General features: G+C 36.9%; 1 protein-coding gene across 1 annotated transcript in view; it reads left to right on the top strand.

Moving 5' to 3' along the window:
• The window catches only part of CPLANE1 (ciliogenesis and planar polarity effector 1), a 137,601-nt gene that overhangs the window by 26,092 nt on the left and 87,079 nt on the right, over positions 1 to 24,430 (top strand). The window contains exons 16-20 of the mRNA XM_039250526.1: positions 3,830 to 4,003; positions 7,869 to 8,097; positions 9,460 to 9,599; positions 16,142 to 16,359; positions 18,794 to 18,958. Coding sequence (XP_039106457.1) covers positions 3,830 to 4,003; positions 7,869 to 8,097; positions 9,460 to 9,599; positions 16,142 to 16,359; positions 18,794 to 18,958 — 926 coding nt within the window. The remainder of the gene's footprint in view (positions 1 to 3,829; positions 4,004 to 7,868; positions 8,098 to 9,459; positions 9,600 to 16,141; positions 16,360 to 18,793; positions 18,959 to 24,430) is intronic.

Below are 24,430 nucleotides of genomic sequence, written 5' to 3'. Positions count from 1 at the left end.
GGTTGCTCTGACTAAATTATGTTATGGTGAATTTTGGCCTATCAACTTTTTTTTTTTTTTTTAATATTTTTATTTATTTCTAGTAGAGAGAGAGAGACAGCGTGAGCAGGGAAGGGTCAGAGAGAGAGGGAGTCACAGACTGAAACAGGCTCCAGGCTCTGAGCTGGCAGTCAGCACAGAGCCCGACGCGGGGCTCGAACCCACGAACCACGAGATCATGACCTAAGTGAAAGTCGGACGCTTAACCGACTAAGCCACCCAGGCGCCCCGGCCTATCAACTTCTTAATAGAGAGGGTCATGCCTTATTTTTGCTTTTGTTTTTTTTAAATCTTTGTCTCCTCAGGGCTTAGCAGTAATTGCCTACTCAACTAATAGAATTATTTTTTCACAGCCATATTTGTTAGGCATAATATTAGGTATCCGAGTATTTTTCCTTAATATATTTATATTTTCTTTAACTGTGGCTTAAGGTGGTTTAGTAAAGTGATGAAAATCACTTTCTGAGGTATTCTGAGTCTTTTTTAAAGTTCACTTAAGAGGCTGTAGATTATCTGAGTTGCTTTTTTTAAAAGAGGTATATTTAAACTAAGCAATAATGAGACCGAAAGGTGTACATGAGCATATAATATATCTCTAGGTTATAAGTAGTAGACCATTAGATGTATACCATGCATGTGAATGTGTCTGAAAGGCCCATTGTATCAGAACTTTTAAATGAAGTCCATGCCAACTTGGGTTTTAGTGTTTGAGCCACTGTTTATTGATTTCTTTCTCTTTGTTATTTTTATCTTTTAAAATCTTTGTGTTCATAGGGAAGTAATAAGTGTTCATTTTAGATAATTTTGAAAATATGGAAAAATATAAAGAAGAAAATAAAATTACTTATAATTTTATCATTTTTGTCTGTATACATTTATATGTGTATATTTTAGAGCTATGTATTGTTTTGTAATCTTCTAAAATTTAATATTTTGATGAATATCTTCCAATGTAAATAATATTCTTTTTTGAAAACCTATTAAACCTTTTCCCCATTATTGCACATTTTAGTTGCTGCCACCTATTTACTGTTTTAAATAGTGCTGCAGTGTACATAAATTTTTGTGACTATTACTAATAATTTAGGATAAATTTCTAAAATTGCCCTCCAGAAAGCTCTGCTAGCTGTGTATTACTGAAAGACCTTTATATGTGACTTTTTAACTGATTGGACATTCTTAATTTTTTTTTTCAGTGGTGTTATCATTACATGATTAGCTTTTTAAATAAATTGAACCTTTAGTGATGTATATTTTAGTTTTTAATGACTATTGTTTAGAATATATTAAGTGTATCCTTACTGGGTTGGGAGTCTCAAAGACTACCCCTCACATTCAGTGTTCACAGGGAGGACACATAGGACTCAGCATACAGTTGTACTTAAGGCTTTTATCTACTACAATGAAAGGATCCAAAGCAAAACTAGCAAAGGGAATAGGTGTGTGGGGTGAAGTCCAGGCATAAGCTTTCAAGACTCCTTTCCTCGTAGAGTCACACAGGACACACTTAGTTCCTATAGCAACAAGTTGTGTCAACACATGAGGTTTATTGACCAGGGAAGCTCAGAGACCCAGTGCTTAGGTTTTTTGTTTTGTTTTAAGTTTATTTATTTAGTTTGAGAAAGAGAGAGAAATCACAAGTAGGGGATGGCCAGAGAGATGAAGAGACAGAATCCCAAGCAGGCTCCACACCATTAGCACTCCACACCCCATTGCAGGGCTTGAACTCCCAAATCGCGACATCATGACCTGAGTCAAGATCAAGAGTTGGATGCTTAACTGACTGTGCCATCCAGGCATCTCAGTGCTCAGGGTTTTTTTGTTTTTGTTTTTGTTTTTTTAAATTTCTGAAAGAGAGAGACAGCATGAGCAGGGGAGGGTCAGAGAGAGAGGGAGACACAGTATCTGAAACAGCCTCCAGGCTCTGACCCAGCTGTCAGCACAGAGCCCAACGTGGGACTCGAACCTACGAACCGTGAGATCATGACTTGAGCTGAAGTCACTGCCCAACCGACTGAGCCACCGAGGCGCCCCTCAGGGTTTTTAATTAGAGGCTGGATAGTCATGTAGTCACCCCTTTACCTAGCCCATACCAAAATACTACACTCTCAGAAGAAGAACAGGTGTTCAGCATAAACCACATTGTTTGTACAAACACTTAGGTCTAGTGAGCCACTCTGATCAGTTAAGGTGGTGGGAATTTCCCCAAATCCAAGTTCCCAGATGCTATCCAAGAGTCAGCATCATGAGCAAAACTTGCAAGTGGTCAGGCCCGCTATGTTAACTTTTTCCTGCACACTTACGTCATTAAATCATTTATATAGTTATAATTTAATTTTTATTGCATAAGGTTGCCATTATTAACATCATCACTGTGCCACACACAGAATTACCCTTTCAAAATTTTTTTACTTTTAAATTGATACAGTTTTACCCTGTGATCATCTTTTAGAATTAGGTTGCTCCCCATTTTAGAAGCTTATTTCTGAGCTTTGCATAATGAATTTTGTATGATTAAAATTACCAGAAATTTTGCCTTTATATAATTCCTACTGTAAGTTTTATCCAGGAGAGAATAATTTTTGCTAATGTGTTTTTAATTTTAATGTGAAGAAGTAGTAGGATTTTTCCAAGTGTTTAGTGACCAAATGAACAATACTACTTGGAGGATAATAAGATTTTCTCAAGATCCCCTTTATGAAAAAAAAAAAGTTTATTAACAATAATCCTGAGTGCCTACTCAATGAGAAGAGGAGCGTTAGGTGCTGAGATATGCAATGACAAGATAGAAATGGTCCATATGCATATAGAACTTAATATCCTTATGAATATGTATTAAATGACTTCTGGGAAAGAAAAATATTTTGCTACTGTTGTGGCCATAAATGTCATAAAAATTAATGTTATTTTAGTATTTATATTTAGTAGTTTCACTCTTTTCAGATTTCTCAGTGCCAGTTTTTATTACTGAGTTTTCATTCTCAAATAGGCATGACATGTTTGCTCCTGCTAATTTATATGTCAGAATCACTGCGGATATTCTGATGTGACTCCCACTCCCCCACCCGCTTTCTCCCTCTACCCTACACATTCCTTTGGTCTCCAACTTCCAAAAGAATCCTACGATAATGAGCCACTCTTACTAATGGGAGTATATTGTAATTCCCAGATCTAATGGTATAGAAGACAGCATTAAGAATCAATGTTCTAATGCTTTTCAGATTATATATGTAGTAAGCTCTGCCTCCTTTCATCAAAGAAGAAAAACTGGAGAAGGAAGAAGGGAAAATAATGAAATCTAAGTTTGTGAATCCATCATGGCTGGATTGTTTTGTATTTACCCTTCCATGTTTTAAAATAAAACTGGTAACTTAAAGCCATCAGCAGTTCCTAAATGCATGTGCTAATTATTTTTATTCTATTGTCCTCAAGAAGCATAGATACCTATTATAAATTAGCTCAGGGATGCCTGGGTGGCTCAGTCATTTAAGTCCCTGACTCTTGATTTCACCTCATGATCTCGTGGCTTTTGAGTATGAGCTCTGTGTCTTGGGGCTCTGTGCTGACAGCTTGCTTGGCATTCTGTCTCTCTCTCTCTCGTCGTCTCCCCCTCTTGTTCTCTGATTCTCTCTAAAAATAAAATAAACCTAAAAAAATAAGCTTGTACAGGTAATGGATGCTTATCTCAGAAAAAAATTATAATTTTCTTCTTATATAATGTTGGAGACTTAAATATTACTTTCTAATAGTTTGATCAGAATCTCCTTTGGTCATTTGCTGTCTTCCTTAGTTCCTGAGAAGTCTCATTTTGAGTTTGGAATGATGAGAAGTGCTCATCCTGAGGCTGCAGTGAGGGTTATCCAGTCTATGGCTCGCTTCATGGCCGCCTATTTCACCAATCAGCTGCTTTGCATTTTGCCACCTCACAATGTGAATGTTCTTCCTCCTCTTCATACTAAAACAGGTAATATAGTAAGCAAATAATTTTCTCATTTTGTTTATTCACATAATACTTAAAATCATGTACAGTGATCATTATTCTATGGTAATAATACTGTTCTAGCTTTGTGTATGACACATAGGAGATTCTCAGTGACTACAAATGAATAAAACCTGAGAATGGTAATTGTTTTTATTGAATATGGACTTTTAAATTACAGTTGACCCATGAACAATGCAGGGGTTAGGGATACCGACTCTGCACAGTCAACAATTCACATATAACTTCTGACTCCCCAGAAACTGTCAATAAACTACTGTTGGCCAGATGCCTTACCCATAAGATAAACAGTTAATATATATTTTGTATATGTATAATATACCGTATTCTTATAATCATGTAAACTAGACAAAAAATGTTAAGAAAATTATACAAGGGCACCTGGGTAGCTCAGTCAGTTAAGCATCTGCTTTCGGCACGGGTCATGTTTTCGTGGTTTGTGAGTTCGAGCCCCGTGTTGGGCTCTGTGCTGACGGCTCAGAGCCTGGAGCCTGCTTCAGATTGTCTCCTTTTCTTGCTGCCCCTCCTCCGCTTGTGCTCTATCTCTCTCTTTCTCTCTCAAAAATAAATATTACAAAAATATTTTTTTGAATTATACAAGAAAATACATTTATATTACTGTACTATATTTATCAAAAGAAATCTGCATGTAAGTAGACCTGCACAGTTCAAATCCATGTTGTTCAAGGGTCAACTGTATTTATGTTATTATTACAGTGGTTTTATATTTAAGCTCTCTTTTTTGTTACAATCCTAGGTATTTATCACTCATGTTCTCTATCTTTGGTAGTAATGTTTCTGACAAAAAATTGTATCCTTAATCCCCATTATTTTACTGAAGAGGAGAAGTAGCACTCCATGTGGTTTTTAGAAAAACCTTTAAAAAAAAAAAGGTCAAATCGTGACTTAGAAAATTTGTCTCAATTTCTTGTCTTTCATATCCTACATTATTTATAGGACTTGAGCTGTTTGGCATGATCTTCATCTTTTCAGATCACTTTGTATACCTAGAGAACATTGATTTTTTTCACACCATACGAAGAAAGGTGATAGAATTATTGAATTGTTTTTGGACATACTCATAAACATTTATAAAAGCTCAAAGACACACCTTTTAATTCTTTATGTAGATATCTTTCCAGTGAGAGGAGGGGCTAGGAAAGAAAGTTTTGTGATCTCTTCCTAAGCCTGAGACTATGATTACTGAAAATCTAAATACCTGAAACTTGGTATATAGCCTTTAGTTTCTTAATTTCCTACTGTCTTGAAAAAGGATATCTGTAGGCTTGACTTAGAATAGATTTAATATTAATCTTTTTTTTTTTTTTAATATTTTTATTTATTTCTAGGATAGAGAGAGACAGCGTGAACAGGGGAGGGTCAGAGAGAGAGGGAGACACAGACTCTGAAATAGGCTCCAGGCTCTGAGCTGGCAGTCAGCACAGAGCCCGACGCGGGGCCCGAACCCACGAACCGCGAGATTATGACCTAAGCAAAAGTCGAACACTTAACCGACTAAGCCACTCAGGCGCCCCAATATTAATCTTTTAAATCAGAACTGGTGGCAGAATGTATTGAGGATTTGAGTTGCTTATTTAGTGTGATGTTTGTTGTATGAAAACAGTTAAGATTTTCAGAAAATTAAATCATTCAAGTTCTTTGTACATTACCTTGCTCATAGTAAATAAAGAGGCAGGACAAATTTAGTCAATCTCCTGGCTCTTTGCCTATGCAGAATCAAACATTCAAGTGAATGACGAAATTTTTTGTTTCTATCCAAATGTGTTTGTCAAAGAGCTTAAGTGTTAGTGTTTGGTATGGGCAGAGACTATGTTGGTCACATGAGAAACTAATCATTTCAAGAATCAGAAACCCATATATACCATTTGCCAGTTTTATTTTGAGGGAATGAGTGAAAATCTTAGCAATATGTATTTTTATTTTTTTAAAAATTTTTTAAATGTTTTCTAAAAAATTTATTTCTGAGAGAGAGAGAGAGAGAGAGAGGCAGGCAGGATGAGCAATGAAGGGTCAGAGAGAGAGGGAGACATAGAATCTGAAGCAGGTTCCAGGCTCTGAGCTAGCTGTCAACATAGAGCTTGTTGCTGTGCTCGAACCCACGAACTGTGAGATCATGCCCTGAGCCGAAGTCAGATGCTTAACTGACTGAGCCACACAGGCACCCCAATTTTATTATTTTTTTAAATGTTTATTTTTGAGAGAGCGCGTGAGTGGGGGAGGGATAGTGAGAGAGGGGGACAGAGTTGACAGCAGTGACCCCAATGCAGGGCTCGAACTCAATGAACTGAGATCATGACTTGAGCCAAAGTTTGACTCTCAACCAGCTGAGCCACCCAGGCACCCCAGCAATATGTATTTTTTTTTCCTAACTTTTTTTTTTTTAATTTCTGAGAGAGAGAGAGAGACAGCATGAGAAAGGGAGGGTCAGAGAGAGAGGGAGACTCAGAATCTGAAACAGTCTCCAGGCCCTGAGCTGTCAGCACAGAGCCCGATACGGGGCTCGAACCCAAGAACCGTGGGATCATGACCTGAGCTGAAGTCCACTGCCCAACCGACTGAGCCACCCAGGCGCCCCCAGCAATATGTATTTTTTAAAAAATAGCAGTTCAGTGGCACCTAGGTGGCTGAGTTGGTTAAGCGTCTGACTCTTAATTTTGGCTCAGACAGTGATCTTATGGTTTGTGAGATTTATGAGATCTGCACTAATAGCTCATACTTTCTCAAAATAAATAAATAAACTTTAAAAAAAATAGTTCAGCTATTGTATTTCCAAGTGGTTTATTCATGTTATTTTTTTTTTTTAAATGTTTATTTATTTTGAGAGAGGAGAGAGAGTGAGTGTGCCAGCTGGTGGGGGAGGGACAGAGAGAGAAGGAGAGAAAGAGAATCCCAAGCAGGCTCTGCACTGTTAGCGCAGAGCCCAATGTGGGGCTTGAACTCACCAACTGTGAGATCATGACCTGAGCCAAAATCGAGTTGGATGCTTAACTGACTGAGCCACCCAGGCACCCCTCATTGTTATTTTAATTAGGGGAAAGTATAGAAGGCTAAGGAGAAGGATAGGACCCTTTGTATTTAAACATAAACCAGACTGAAATTTTGTTATTTAGTCAGGACTATTGGAAATCACCCTTTCCCACTCTCTTAGAAACAATAATATACTGAATACTTAATTCTTGAATTTAACCTCTAATTAGTTTTTTAATATATGACACTATGAGGAATGCAAAGTCATATAAAATACAGTCTCTGCCTTACAAATTTCCAGTAGGAGAAATATTTCAGAGCAGCCCATAGTAATAGTACACTGTGGCCCAGTACTTAAATATATGTTTGTATGTTTATATTATCTGACACAAAGTTTTCACTAAACTGTATTTATACTTGTTTTATGGCATGTACTCTGATGCTGTCTCTTTTGTTTCTGTATCTACTCTGTTCCATTTTTTAAGAATGCTGGCATTTATTTCATGACCACTAATGAGGCATATTCTTCAGTGTTAAAAAACAAAAAAACAAAAAAACAAAAAACTAGAGTATGTTAAGTATTGTTTTAAACCATTTTGTATGTATCATCCCCGTCGTGGTTTTGTATAGAAAATACTAATTAAAGAGGTAGGGGCTCCTGGCTGGCTCAGTCGGTGGAGCATGCGACTCTTGATCTCTAGGTTATAAATTCAAGCCCCATGTTCAGTGTAGAGATTACTTAAAAATAAAATCTGAAATAAAAAAGATATGTAAATATATGAGGAGGAGTGAGTTCTGATAAATGTAATAGTAATATCCATTTTCTTTTATTTACACATAGAGCAGTCCCTTCGACTTATTCCTCTGCAACACTCTAAGGTGGCCAGTGTTGTAAGAGATCAGAATCTCTCCAATGTTTGGACAGTTGAATATGCTCTTGAGTTATTACTTATTGGTGGCCTAGTTCCAGAGGCTGTGTGGTTGGCACATAAACTTGGAGACTGGAAGACATCTGTGTCAGTTGGTGTGGCCTTCCAACTCTTCTGTAAACATGATAGTAATTTCACAAGGTATGTATATTTAGGCAAACGTAGGTTGAGAAACAGTATAATAGTATCATCTATTTTTTTATTTCTCTCATTGCTGGCATTTATGCACTTTGTGGAATCCTTAGTCCAGAATTGTCCAATGAAACTTTCTTCAGTGATGGAAATGTTCTATATGTGCAGTGCAGTATGATAGCTTTTAGCCATGTGTAACTATTGAGCACTTGATTTGTGGATAGTGACACCAAGGAACTGAATTTTCAACCTAATTTAAATTTAAATAGCTAAATGCAGCTAGTGGCTACTGTGTTGGACAGCTCAACAGCTTTTTTTGTGTTAAAACTTTTATTTAAAAAAAAAAAACTTTTTTATTTTAGCACATTTGTTAGTAATGCCCTAAAAGGCTTATAATCAATGCAAGAGTTTATCTATTTTAAGTAGGATTTGAATTTTAAACTGTCAATCTAATCTCTGTATTTTAACTTTTCTATGATAGTATTGCTGTATCTTTGATATTTTTCAGTTCAGCAATTCAATATATGTTTATTTCTTAAGTAACCACTCTGTACCAAGCTCCGTGCCAGGTATTTTAATGGATATAAACTTAAGTGGTACATAGACTCCATGTTTAAGGCATTTATAGTTTGGTAGAGAAATTAGGACAAAGGATTATTATAATTTAGTATATGGGCTGCCAAAGCGAGCACAAAACATTATTATAATTTAGATAGTATGGTAAGAAAAGTGCCAGTGGTGCAGTGGAGAGAGCAATAATATCAGATGGGCATAGGACAGGAAATGGAAATAACATTTGAGATGGACATTGAAGGGAAGACAGGATCTCAACAAATTGAGTAGCTGTGGGGAGAGATAACATTCCAAACATGAGCAAAATCATATGGCAAAAGGCAAATTTTGTTCAGTTTGGATAGAGTAGTATGTAGGGTAACAATGGGAAATAATTATGAGAAGGTATATTAGTATCACAATCATGGAGACCCTTAAAAATCTCCTTACTGTAATATTTCCCCAATTATTTCTTTTTTTCCCAATTATTACTTTTTCTTTTTTTTAATTTTTTAACTTTTTTTTTTTAATTTATTTCTAAGAGAGACAGCATGAGCAGGAGAGGGTCAGAGAGAGAGGGAGATACAGAATCTCGTGTATCTCACGAACCGTGAGATCATGACCTGAGCCGAAGTTGGCCACCCAACCGACTGAGCCACCCAGGCACCCAAATTATTACTTTTTCAAATAGAGAATTAATAAAGAAAGTAAATTTCACTGTTTCTTAACATTTCATATTCTTAATATTAGTTCTTAATGTGTTAATATTTCCTTTTTTCAAAATTTGGATTTATTTCTCTTAATTTGATGTGATTTCAGGTCCAAGAAAAAGAGTCTGAATTTACCAATAAATATGACTCCAGCACAGATTTTCCAGGAAAAACTGCAGTGTTTTTTAGGTCGGCCAACCTCTTTGGAAGCAAAAAATGAAATGGGCTTAAAATACAAACAATTTACAGGTGTGTTACCTACATATAGTCTGATACATGTATCAGCTTAATTGGTATAAATCTTATGATATTTTAAAAGGCTTATTAATATCCACAAATATATTAACACTTTGAAGCAAGCTTATCAAATATAAAAGTATGTTATTTATCTTTAATGATTGGAGCATCTCAAACTTAGGCCAGCTCAAAAAAACAATGATCAGTAACTGAATGATATTCTGATTTTTTATACGTATATTTTTACTAGTTGTATTTTGCTACATTTGGATTATTTCCTTTTGCAGTCAGAGTTGTAGAATTTCATAAACAAGAGTGTACTTAAAAGTAGTTCAACTCTTGCCTAGTGCATAAATCACAGGGTTGGTTTTGTTTTTAATTTGAAAATTTCAGAGTGGTATTACAAAATTAAAAATAATATAATATCATATATATTATATAGATTTACCCAGGAGCCCTGTGAAATTTGTCTCTTTGGAGAAATTTAGATGAAAAGTATTGAAGTCAGGTACTTAAAGTTGTATGTGTACTGACTTGTGTGGGACCCTTTGGTTTTTTTAGTGCTTGTTTCCATTAAGCAGAGAGCCTTCTAACTCTAGATTCTTAGAACTTACTAATTGTAACTTCTTTTTTCTAGAAAGAATGCACAATACTTGGGAATCTTACTGAAAACTTTTCTTTGATAATGATCTGCCAATATTTTAAAAAATGAATGAAAAGACTATGTGACTACATGAAAGTTGGTTTTGAAAAAAAGACTAAATGGAACATCTGGGTGGCTCAGTCGGTTAAGCATCTGACTTTGGCTCAGGTCATGATCTTGCTGTCAGCACATTCAAGCCCTACGGTGGGCTCTGTGCTGATAGCTCAGAGCCTGGAGCCTGCTTTGCATCCTGTGTCTCCCTCTGTCTCTGCCCCTCCCTGGCTCATGCTCTGTCTCTCTCCCTCTCTCAAAAATAAGTAAACATTAAAATTTTTTTTTAAAAAGTCTAAAAAAGTCCCAGAACTTATAGTTCTGGCAATATCTTGTTTTATTTTTTTATTTTATTTTTTTTATTTATTTTTTAAATGTTTTTATTTATTTCTAGGAGAGAGAGACAGCATGAGCAGGGGAGGGTCAGAGAGAGAGGGAGTCACAGACTGAAACAGGCTCCAGGCTCTGAGCTGGCAGTCAGCACAGAGCCCGACACGGGGCTCGAACCCACGAACCGCGAGATCATGACCCAAGCGAAAGTCGGAAAGTCGGACGCTTAACCGACTAAGCCACCCAGGCACCCCTGGCAATATCTTGTTTTAAATAATCTGAAAGCTTTCCCAAAATATGTAGATAAAAGTGTTTCTAGATAAAATATAAAAATATACATTTTAGAGCACCTAAGTGGCTTGGTTGATTAAGGGTCTGACTATTGATCTTAGCTCAGATTTTACTCTCATGGTCATATGAGTTCAAGCCCTGTGTTGGGCTTTGCATTGGGCGTGAAGCCTACTTAAAAAACAAATAAACACATTATAAGGCTAATATATAAAGAAAGCGGTGAAAATTTCCAGGGGTCAGAAACAAAGAGGAAATAAAAATTCAGTGGATTCTACCCCTAGGTATTTACCTAAGCATAATAAAAACGATAGATCCACCCAAGGCCTGTATTCAAATGTTCATAGCAGCTTTTTCATAATAGTCAAAAACTGAAACAAACCCAATGCCTGTCAATTTGTGAATGGATAAACAAATTTCAATGTATCTGTAGAATAGAATAATCAATAACGAAGACTGACAAACTACTGATAATGTGCAACAGCATGATGAGTTGCAGAACCATTGTGCAGAATGAAAGAAGTCAGAAACAAAGATTACATGTTGTTTTTATTCCATGTATGTGACATTTTATTAGAAGTTAACACTATAAGGAGAGGAAACAGATCTGTGGTTGCTAACAGAAAGGTATAAGAGACCTTTTTTGGGGTGATTGCAGTTGTTCTTACAGGGCTGTATAGATTTGTCAAAACTCATTGAACTTAAACTATACAAGGATGAATTTTAGTTTATGTAAATTATACTTTTATTAACTGATTTGAAAACAAACTTAGCAGATGGTTAGTGAAGTGGAAAATGAATTTGAACCCTCTATGAGATAAAAATAAGTATATAAAAGTAGATATAAAGAAAAGAGTTGGAAAATATGAAAGAAGTTTCGTAGAGTACAGAATAGGACACAACATATATGTAATAGGAGTTCCGATATATCCATACCAAATTGTGGATAGTGGCTGTCTCTGGAGAGAGTGATTGGAATATGATTGGTACATAGGAAATTTCAGCTATATATACTGTAACATCTTGTTTTTAAAAAAATGTAATTTCAATATATCAACAATGTTAGTATCAGACAAGGATGAATGTAGTCAGTACATGAGTATTTTCATATTATATTCTGTATCTTAAAGTATGCTTCAAATATATAAAAGTCCCTAAATCTCCAGTTCTGCCTCCTGCATCAACTTGATTTTTCCTTCTGGGACATGTATATACAGATTTTTATGTAGTTGAAGCCAGATTCTAAGAGTGTTTGTATGTTTTTGTTTTTGTTTTTTAGCTGCATGACATAAGTCACTTTTACTAACTTTTATTTAGAAAGTACTATGGTGAACTATAAAGAAAAAAAAATTATTCTCCCACTACCTGTATTCACTTAATATTGTATGTTGTTTTGGTGTCTTTCTTGATATTTTTTTCCCATCAGTTTTTTTCATCTACTGTTTTTTAACTCAGGACTATATTCCAAGTACATTTATGTTCCATAGTTGTTATTATATCTTGTGTAATTTTGGAAAAGGTCTTATGCTCTGATCTTTTTAAAAAATTTTATTTATTGCCAAAAACATGGAGGTTAAAGAACACCCTTCTAAAGAATGAATGGGCCAATCAGGCAATTAGAGAGGAAATTAAAAAATATATGGAAACAAATGAAAATGAAAACACAACAATTCAAAATCTATGGGATGCGGCCAAGGCAGTCCTAAGAGGAAAGTACATTGCTCTCCAGGCCTATTTCAAGAGATTAGAAAAAGCACAAGTCCAAAATCTAACAGCTCACCTAAAGGAGCTAGAGGCAGAGCAACAAGAACGCCCTAAACCCAGTAGAAGAAGAGAAATAGTAAAAATTAGAGCAGAAATAAACAACATAGAGACCAAAGAAACAATTGAACAGATCAATGAAACCAAGAGTTGGTTTTTTGAAAAAGTAAACAAAATTGACAAACCTCTAGCCAGGCTTATCAAAAAGAAAAGAGAGAGCACCCAAATAGACAAAATTATGAATGAAAATGGACTTATTACAACCAACCCCTCAGAAATACAAGCAATTATCAGGGAATACTATGAAAAATTATATGCCAACAAATTGGACAACTTAGAAGAAATGGACAAATTCCTAAACACACACTCACTACCAAAATTCACACGGGAAGAAATAGAAAACCTGAACAGACCCATAACGAGTGAAGAAATCGAATCAGTGATCAAAAATCTCCCAACAAATAAGAGCCCTGGACCTGATGGTTTCCCTGGGGAATTCTACCAGACATTTAAAACAGAATTAATCCCAATTCTTCTCAAGCTATTCCAAAAAATAGAAGTCGAAGGAAAACTCCCGGACTCATTTTATGAAGCCAGCATCACTCTGATTCCCAAGCCAGACAGAGATCCAACAAAAAAAGAGAACTATAGGCCAATATCCTTGATGAATACGGATGCAAAAATTCTCAACAAGATCCTTGCAAATCGAATCCAGCAGCATATCAAAAGAATCATCCACCAAGATCAAGTGGGATTCATTCCTGGGTTACAGGGCTGGTTCAACATTCGCAAATCAATCAATGTGATCCATCATATCAATAAAAGAAAAGATAAAAACCATATGATCCTGTCAATAGATGCAGAAAAAGCATTTGACAAAATACAGCATCCCTTCTTAATAAAGACTCTCGAGAAAGTTGGGATAGAAGGAACCTACTTAAACATCATCAAAGCCATCTATGAGAAGCCTTCAGCTAACATCATCCTCAACGGGGAAAAACTGAGAGCTTTCCCCCTGAGATCAGGAACACGACAGGGATGTCCACTCTCACCACTGTTGTTTAACATAGTGCTGGAAGTCCTAGCATCAGCCATCAGACAACAAAAGGAAATCAAAGGCATCAGAATTGGCAAAGAGGAAGTCAAACTTTCACTCTTCGCAGATGACATGATACTCTACATAGAAAACCCGACAGACTCCACCAGAAGCCTACTAGAACTGATCCAAGAATTCAGCCAAGTTGCAGGGTACAAAATCAACGTACAGAAATCGGTTGCATTTTTATACACCAATAATGAAGCAACAGAAAGAGAAATCAAGAAACTGATCCCATTCACAATTGCACAAAAAACCATAAAATACCTCGGAATAAACCTAACCAAGGATACAAGAGATCTGTATGATGAAAACTATAGAAAACTTATGAAGGAAATTGAAGAAGACACAAAGAAATGGAAAAACATTCCATGCTCATGGATAGGAAGAATAAATATAGTTAAGATGTCATTACTACCTAAAGCACTCTACACATTCAATGCAATTCCAATCAAAATTGCACCAGCATACTTCTCAAAACTAGAACAAACTATCCAAAAATTTGTATGGAACCACAAAAGACCCCGAATAGCCAAAGTAATACTGAAAAATAAAACCAAAACGGGAGGTATCACCATCCCAGACTTCAGCCTCTACTACAAAGCTGTCATCCTCAAGACAGTATGGTATTGGCACAAAAACAGACACATAGACCAATGGAACAGAATTGAGAACTCAGAAGTGGACCCAAAAGTATACAGCCAACTGATCTTTGACAAAGCAGGAAAGAATATCCAATGGAAAAAAGACAGCCTTTTTAACAGATGGTGTTGGGAGAACTGGACAGCAACATGCAGAAGAATGAAACTAGATCATTTTCTCACACCATGCACAAAAATCAACTCAAAATGGATAAAGGACCTGAACGTGAGACAGGAAACTATCAACACCCTAGAGGAGAAAGCAGGAAACAACCTCCTTGACCTCCACCGCAGCAACTTCTTACTTGACACATCCCCAAAAGCAAGGGAATCAAGAGCAAAAATAAACTGTTGGGACCTCATCAAGATTAAAAGCTTCTGCACAGCCAAGGAAACAACCCAGAAAATTAATAGGCAACCAACGGAATGGGAAAAGATAGTTGCAAATGACATATCAGATAAAGGGTTAATATCCAGAATCTATAAGGAACTCACCAAACTACACGCCCGAAAAACAAACAACCCAGTGAAGAAATGGGCAGAAGACATGAACAGACACTTCTCCAAAGAGGACATCCAGATGGCCAACAGACACATGAAACGATGCTCAGCATCCCTCCTCATCAGGGAAATACAAATCAAAACCACACTGAGATACCACCTCACGCCAGTCAGAGTGGCTAAAATGAGCAAATCAGAGAACTCTAGATGCTGGCGAGGATGTGGAGAAACGGGCACCCTCCTACACTGTTGGTGGGAATGTAAACTGGTACAGCCCCTCTGGAAAACAGTGTGGAGGTTCCTCAGGAAACTAACAATAGAACTCCCTTATGACCCAGCAATAGCACTGCTAGGAATTTACCCAAGGGATACAGAAATGCTGAGGCATAGGAGCACATGTACCCCAATGTTCATAGCAGCACTCTCCACAATAGCTAAAACATGGAAAGAGCCTAAGTGTCCATCAACAGATGAATGGATCAAGAAGATGTGGTTTATCTATACCATGGAATACTACATGGCAATGAGAAACAATGAAATCTGGCCATGTGTAGCAACATGGATGGACCTTGAGGGTGTTATGCTGAGCGAAATAAGTCAGGCAGAGAAGGACAAATACCATATGTTTGCACGTATAGGAGGATTAGGAGGAACTTGACAGAGGACCAAGGGGGAGAAGAAGGGCGGAAATGGTGGGGGAAAGGGAGAGAGGCAAACCATGAGAGAGTCTTGAATGCTGACAAAAACTGAGGACTGATGGATGTGGGGGGGAGGGGGGGATGGGCATGAAGGAGGGCACTTTGGGGATGAGCACTGAGTGTTATGTAGAAACTAATTTGACAATAAACTATTTGTAAAAAAAAAAAAAAAAAATTTATTTATTTATTTATTTATTTGATAGAGCGAGTGCACACAGGAGAGGCAGATAGAGAATTTTAAGCAGGCTCCACATCCAGCACAGAGCCTGATTCGGGGCTGGAGCTGACAAACCGTGAGATCATGACCTGAGCCAGAATCAAGCTTATGAATATTAACCTACTGAGCCACCCAGGCACCGCCCCTCTCTATAATCTTAAAGTAACAGAATAGTTATTAAATTTCTATCTAGAAGTTGGGGTGTTTTGCATGTCAACCATTATGTTCATTTTGTTGATCAGTTTCTTCAGATATGAAATTTTATACTACAAAGTAGGATCAGTGTAATATAAATTTTAACTATTTTACTTAATTTTGTATTTGGTAGATCCCATTGAAGAAGAAGATGCAAATCTCCTCTTTGGTTCAGTGCAAGAAGTACTGAAAGCAGCAGTTATGGCTGATGCAGATATTCTTTCAGAGACATTTCAGCTTCTGCTCAACTCTGCCAAGGACTTCAGTAAGAGACTGTGGGGCTTAGTGCCGGTCGGCTTATATCTTCCAGCTCCTCCATTATATTGTCCTCAGCCAGCTATTCTTAGTGAAGTAAGCTTAGTTCTTAATCTTTTAATTAATTTAAAGTTCATTTTATCCAAATTTTAAAATAATCAACCTGATAATAACTATCAAGTTAGGAATACAATCTCTGAAGACAAACTTCCAGATCCTCTTTGTTGTTTATTAATTGTATGATCTTAAGCAATGTACTAAACTGTTTAAGTTTCCTTATCTATAAAATGCAGATGATAATAGTACCTATAAAAGCATTATTGTTAGGATTAAATGAGATATTCTGTAAAAGCTTTTACCTTAAGGCCTAGGACACATAGTATGCATTCAATAAATGTTAAAATTATTGCAATAATAAAATCAAGAGAGAATTTTCTATATGCAGGTTTTAAAAAAATAGATATTTGTTTAGTGTAACAAGTAATAAATGTTAGATTTTAGAAGACCTACATTATTTTGGTCTTTTATTCACCTCATTGTCGTTGCTTCTTTTGAAAGACTTCTTTTGATTTTTTTTTAAATTTGTTAGGCCATTGTTTTTCTCCTGCCACTATTCAATTGATAGTTCTGTCATGTAAACAGCAATACAGTGTTCCTCTCAGGAACTTTTTCTCTCTCACTAAAAATCATAATATTACAATTAGCTGGCTTTAAGGTTTAAAGTATGAATGTAAATTATTTACATTTAAATTATTTTAATACTTGATTAATATTTTGAAGTGATTCTGGTATTGTTTATTACTTACTGTTTTAGTATTAGCAACTTCTGTCTGTTATCTGGCTTTTTCTTTTCCTTTTGAGGTTTTTTGTTATATTCTTATTTGTTATATCTAAGGTTATGTTTCAATAGGTTAAAATATTTCATTTATTGATATTTCAAATGTAATATGTTATACATGGAAGGAATAGTCCATTGTATTTCTCAGTAATTATACTCTCTTCTGTCACATCTGAGTCTTCTAAATATTATTTTAGAAATTAGGAATACCATTTAAGCTATTTTTGGAATATCCTATGCTGATATTAGGTTGAGTGGTTACTATCCTTAGTAGTGATTCATTTTATTATTTTTTTATTAAAATAATCCTCAATGGTAGGATTTTTCCTAAGTATCATGCTATATCAATTAGGACCTTTGGTTTGGGTATAATAGAAAACTTGGTAAGTTGGCTAGCATAATTAAGAAGCCCAGTGGTAGGGTAGCCTTCTGACTCAGTTATGCTACCACAGACTTGAGCCCTTTGTCTCTAGTTTATTTTCTAAGGTGTCAGCTTCAACTTAAGTGTGTCTTCCTTTGTGGGAGCAGGGTGGCTGCCAACAGCTTCTAAGGATAACTTGTCCTGTCCAGAGAGAGAGAGTAGGGGAAAAAGGAAAACCGTAAAAGTATTTCTTCTCCAGCATTCCAAGCAAGGGTACTGAGAGTCACTCTTGGCTAGGGATAATGCAAAGTACGTTTCATAGCCCCTTAGGGCCTTCCTCTGGAAGGTGGGGATGCATCAGCTCTCACTGAATCATATGGGATATGTAGGGGAGGGGCAGATTTTTTTACCTAAAAATTGAGTACTGTGAAGTAACCATGGTAGGATGATAGGGAAGCAAATGTTTATACACTGTTTCATTCTTTAGGAAACTAATTTTTAGCTACTGGCTTGTTAGTGTTTATTCAGCAAACATTTGTTGGATCCTACTACATGTTGGACTTTATTCTATGCACTACGTTAATACAAAGACAGATGACAGGGTTTTTGCTTTTGAGTAGATCTGAATATAGTGGGAAACATAGATGAATCAGTACAGAATAAATTAGTGAGAACTGTCATGGATATCTGAGCAAAGTACCATAGTCACGCACACCAGGAGGGCTTCACAGAGGTGGTGACATTGAAATATAAGGATTTTTTCCAGGCAGAGGAAGGGAAATGGCATTTTCCTTGAAAGGAGCCCTCTTTGTAACATTCTGCTAATGGAGTCAGGAGTGGTGGGCTTTAATTTTTTTTTTTTTTTAATGTTTTATTTATTTCTAGGAGAGAGAGAGATACAGCATGAGCAGGGGAGGGTCAGAGAGAGAGGGAGTCACAGACTGAAACAGGCTCCAGACTCTGAGCTGGCAGTCAGCACAGAGCCCGACGCGGGGCTTGAATCCACGAACCGTGAGATCATGACCTAAGCGAAAGTCGGACGCTTAACCGACTAAGCCACCCAGGCGCCCCAGGAGTGGTGGGCTTTAACTGTTATAGGGAAAGACTTGGGCCTGGGGTCAATTTAGCCCTTTATATTATTTGAGATGAGAGAAATATTTCCTTGACACTAGAAATAGCTATAGTTGAAATCTCTGATGTCATCCCTCAAAATTTCCTTTATAAATCTCCAGGAACATTCTAGTTTGAGAAGCACTATATTTATTTTCACTGTAACATTTAAGATTTTCATGTTACTACCTACGAAAAATCAATTGTTTTATTTTCTTTAGGAAGATGGTGATGATCTTCTTTTAAAAGCTGAGAAAGATAACCGCCAAAAGGTGTCTGGAATCCTTCAACGTGTTCTCTTGCTTTTCCGGGCAGCTCGCTGTTCTTTTCCAGTAGCACAGTGGTACATCTTGAAGTTGAGATGGGCAAGAAAAGTCATGCAGAAGGTATGGAAATGTCTTAGTCATTTATGTGCTTTGTTAAACTATTTAAATATACTAATATTTATTAATATTTCCAAATACTTAGAATCATGACATTTTCCTGAGAAATCCTACCCTATAAATCAATAGATTTCAGTTTGTTTATAATAAGCAACCTAGTCAGACCAGGTTTTTTTCTGCTGAAAGATACGGACTCTGAACTGCCATCCTGTCTGGCAATACAAAGTATAATATAGTCCGTTAATTCCAGGTAGTTTTGGTTACTTTTTTTCTTTGTCCCACCATCATTGAAGATGTAAACTCAGTTCAGGGTTTTCCCCTACTTCACTCTGAGATATTACCTACTGTGTTCTATGGGGGCTAATGTGGGGTAAAACCCTGGGAAGTTAGCGTTGGTTCTTGGCTATGTGTTTCCTTTCAGTAGTCTCCACCAGTTGGAGTCTCCCCCTTGCTGTCTTCTGAGAGTGTGATTCTGGGGCTGTCATCCCCTTACACACTGACATCAGCGGAGTCGTAATTACTTTCTTACCTGATCAGCAGTCAGATGGGACATTTGCTGGTGTGTCCCTTCTCTAGCTGCACATCCTTTGTAGGCCGGTTGTCTGTCTCTGTTAAATGTGGAAATAAATATTATTAGCCCCAAATATATTTTTAATTTTTTTATAATTTTTTAAAAATTTATTTCTGAGAGAGAGAGAGACAATGTGAGCAGGGGAGGGTCAGAGAGAGAGGGAGACACAGAATCTGAAACAGGCTCCAGGCTCTGAGCTGGCTGTCAGCATAGAGCCTGACACGGGGCTCGAACTCACGAATCATGAGATCATGACCTGAGCCAAAGCTGGACGTTTAACCAGCTGAGCCATCCAGGCGCCCCTCATTTTTAAGTTATTACATAAAGCAGCTTTAGCCCCAAATATCTTAAATTTGGCCCTTGATTATATTTAAAACAAGAATTTACAACTATTTTTGGTAGGAATCTTTCGAGAGACTTTGAGAAGTTACCAAGTTGTTTTTGAAAATCAGACTTTTTTTTGAGAAAAAGGTTTGTGAAATTTGCATACAGCTACCATAAAAATATAAGATGAAACTGTACCCATTCTGTATATGGTCATCCCAAAGTTGTTTTTAAAGTATGACAAAAAGTTTTCCTGTATTATTAAAAGTTTGGTTTTAATAGTTTCAAAGTCTGCTGAGCCTGCTTATTTGTTATAGGAAACTTCGTTAAAAATTTTTTTTACCTAAACTGTTACCTCTTGTCGCAGTTCATGGGTTCATCGGGTTCTGGGCTGGCAGCTTAGAGCCTGGAGCCTGCTTCAGATTCTGTGTCCCTCTCACTCTGCCCCTCCCCTGTTCAAAAAATAAATAAACTATAAAAATTTTTAACTGGAAAAAAAAAAAATTTTTTTTAAATCTTTATTTATTTTTGAGAGAGAGACAGAATCAGAAGCAGGTCCCAGGCTCTGAGCTGTCAGCACAGAGCCCAATGCGAGGCTCAAACCCACAAACTATGAGATCATGACCTGAGACATAGTTGGATGCTTAACCGACTGAGCCACCCCGGTGCCCCTAGGAAACTTCATTTTAGAAATTGTTTAAGTAAACAGTTTTCCACAGTAAAGTTGTAAATTAGATTTCCATTGAGGTTTGATCTTATGTACTAAATCCTGACAGTTATCTCATTTAATCTATCTTTAATCAGTGGAGCTAGCATAAAGACTGTGTGGATTCTCTTAAAATTAACAACACAGCTAAAGACATTTCTTCTAGGACTAACAAGCCACAGACTAGGGCCTTTGGGTGTCTAGTCATTGCCACTCTGACTGTCCAGTGCTGTTTGACTTGTGGCTTGTCTTGAAGGCTTGTCACCCCCTTAGGTATACACAGAAGTGACCTGTAAATTCCCTCTAATTCAGTCTTGTTCAAATTTATCTGATAGTTTTATTGTTAGCCTATGTATTTATTGATATTGGGAGAGATGCCAAAGATGTGGAGATCCATTCTTATAGAAGTATGTACAATATATGTATATGTACTTCTGTATTATCCTGTATTGCTCTATTCTCTACCTTTTCATTTAGACTTTATTGGGCATATAATTTAATTACAAATTTAGTTTAGTAAATTAATGTTTTCTAATTGGTTGGAATGGCAGAACACTTGTTGCTACCAAAATTATAAGGCCTTTATTCATGAAAGCAAAAAATCATGTTTCTCATGAAGTTGCATATAAAAATGTGACGTGAGCTGCAGGAATCTGAACACTTGACAAGGGCCAGACATCTGATTATAAGGCTTGTGCACGTGGCTAAGAAATTGGTGCTGATTGTTGGCCAGAGGCTTCCCCCTGACCAAGTGATCTTAAAGACAGCAGGGTAGAGGCTACAATTTTATGATTTAATCCCAAAAATCACATACAACCACTTCTGTATTCTGTTCATTAGAAACTAGTTGGTCCAGGGGTGCCTGGGTGGCTTAGTCAGTTAAGTGTCTGACTTTGGCTCAGGTCATGATCTTGTGGTTCGTGGGTTTGAGCCCCACGTTGGGCTCTGTGCTGACAGCTCGGAGCCTGGAGCCTGCTTCAGATTCTGTGTCTCCCTCTCTCTCTCTGACTGCTCCCCCTTCTCTCTCTCAAAAATAAATTAAAAAACAAGCCAAAAAAAAAAAAAAAAGAGAAACTAGTTGGTCTAGTAGAGTCTACACTCAAGGTGAGGGAAGATAGGCTGTACCTTTGAAGGGATGAATTGTTAAAAATTTGTAGACATATTTTAAAACCACCATACCATTATACCAAAGTGAACAATAATTCTTTTTTTTTTAATGTTTTATTTATTTCGGGGAGAGATAGAGCGTGAGCAGGGAAGGATCAGAGAGAGAGGGAGACACAGAATCCGAAACAGGCTCCAGGCTCTGAGCTGTCAGCACAGAGCCTGACACAGGGCTCGAACCCACAAACCCTGAGATCATGACCTGAGCCGAAGTTGGACGCCCAACCAACTGAGCCATGCAGGCACCCCCAATAATTCTTTATTCCAGTACCTGGTCCAAAATAAAATTACCCTGATAATTTTGAAAATGTCTTTTTTATCGTAGGTTTTTGAAATCAAGGTCCAACTGAAGTTAACCCATGTTTGATTATGAGATAATAGGAAGGACTATATTATCAAGTCTGACACATAAGAATCAACAGACTTAACCCAGGATCAATTTATACCAATCTTTATTGGTATATTACTATTTATACCAATAATTTCAAGGATATAGGTAACTAAAGACACAGGTGAAACCTGGACTTACATACATCGCTCCCAAGATATTTCTTGCTGTGGAAGGATATGACCTGGCTTCTGTTTAACATCATGACACAAAAGAGAACTATATCAATTATTGAACATGTCCTTTTTATATCTCTTTAATTATATAGCTTGTGTAACATTTTCCAATGAACCATACTCCATAAATCCATGCATTCTAGATTTATTTCTAATAACCAACCTAGCTAGGCTCTGTACATCTAGTAAATACCATTGTTTGGCAAGAAGTCTGTCGTTAGAATGCTTACAAGGGGATTTGACTAGATCCTGTCTTTGTGGAAATGAATAAAAGAGGGAGAAAATAGATTACAAGCCTGCTGCTAATCCTTTCATTTTCAGGTGTATGTCCCTTAGATTCTGTTCCTTTTGTTCTATAGCAGTTTCTTTAATTTCTTTTTCTTTTCTTGGTTTGTAGAGAAACTTGGTCATTTGTCCTATACTGTATTCTGCATTTGTTTGATCGTTTATTCATTTAGTGTCATTTGACTTGTTCTTCTCTCCTTTTATTTCCTGTGAACTGGTGATTAATCTATACTCATTGAGCTACAGAGGCTTGATCAGGCTCACATTTTCTTAGAAAAAGTTATGTAGGTAGGAATGCCTGGGTGGCTCAGTTGGTTGAGACTTCGATTCTTGATTTTAGTTCGGGTCATGATCCCAGGGTCATAGGATAGAGCTTCACATTGGGCTCTGTGCTGAGCATGGAGCCTGATTAATTATTCTCTTTCTCAGATTAAAAATAGAACTACCCTATGGCCCAGGAGTTGTACTACTAGGTTTTTTAATCCAAGGGACAAATTCCTTTGGATGTGCTGTTTCGAAAGGGCATGTGCACCCCAATGTTTATAGCAGCACTGTTGAAATAGCCAAAGTATGAAAAGAACCCATATGTCCATTGACAGATGAATGAATAAAGAAGATGTGGTATATGTATACAATGGAGTATTACTTGGCAACCAAAAAGAATGAAATCTTACCATTTGCAACTATGTGGATGGAACTAGAGGTATTATGCTAATGGAAAATAGTCAGAGGAAAACAAATATCATATGACTTCACTCATATGAGGACTTTAAGACACAGAACAGATGAACATAAGGAAGGGAAGCAAAAATAATATAAGAGAGGGGGACAAAACATAAGAGACTCTTAAAGGTAGCGAACAAACTGAGGGTTGTTGGAGGGAGTATGGGAGGGGGGATGGGCTAAATGGGTAAGGGGCATTAAGGAATCTATTTCTAAAATCATTGTTGCACTATGTGCTAACTAACTTGGATGTAAATAAATAAATAAAGTTAAAAAAAGGATTCTCTTTCTCTCCCTCCTCCCCTCTCCCCCCTCACATACTCTCTCAAAAAAAAAAAAAGTCATGTAGGTAGATACACCTTTTGTCCTATTTGTTTTTAGGTACAGCACATACTTTTATTTGGAATGAGAGATAGATGGTTAATTTTCTTTATTATGCCTTTGGGGAAAGTCAGGACAAATAGCATGAAATTCTATATAGGCAAAACTGAGTGACAAAAAAAAGATTGGTTAAAACCTTCTTTTCTCTCTCATGTTCTAACCTAGTGAATTTCTTGAATTAAATTCATGAGCAGGGAACCTGGGTGGCTCAGTCAGTTAAGTATTGACTCTTGATTTTGGCTCAGGTCATGATCTCAGGGTTTGTGAGATTGAATCCTGCCATCAGGCCATGTGCTGACAGTACAGAACCTGCTTTGGATTCTCTGTCTCTCTCTCTGTCCCTCCCTGTGCACATTTTTTTTCCTCTCTCTTAAATAATAAACATTTAAATTTATTAGCTAAGTTCCTGAAAAGAGAGTTCATTTCAGAGACATTTTCTTACATAGTATAAGAACCATGCTGTGTTTTCCATTCTCTATGGTTTATGTTACCTGTCTTGTCTATTGCTTTATAGTTTCTTTAAAAATAGATTTAGATGAAGGGCACCTGGGTGGCTCAGCCAGTTAAATGTCCGACTTCAGCTCAGGTCATGATCTCATGAGCCCAACCCCATGTTGGGCTCTGTGCTGACAGCTAGCTCAGAGCCTGGAGCCTTCTTTGGATTCTGTGATTCCCTCTCTCTCTGACCCTCCCCTGCTCACACTGTCTCTCTCTCTCTCTCTCTCTCTCAGAAATAAATAAAACATTAAAAAAAATT

Source organism: Hyaena hyaena, unplaced genomic scaffold (assembly GCF_003009895.1).
Source record: "Hyaena hyaena isolate Hyena2069 unplaced genomic scaffold, ASM300989v1 scaffold_372, whole genome shotgun sequence".
Taxonomy (NCBI): domain Eukaryota; kingdom Metazoa; phylum Chordata; class Mammalia; order Carnivora; family Hyaenidae; genus Hyaena; species Hyaena hyaena.
Note: the sequence above shows the minus strand (reverse complement) of the source record. Positions and strands in the feature narration are given on the sequence as shown.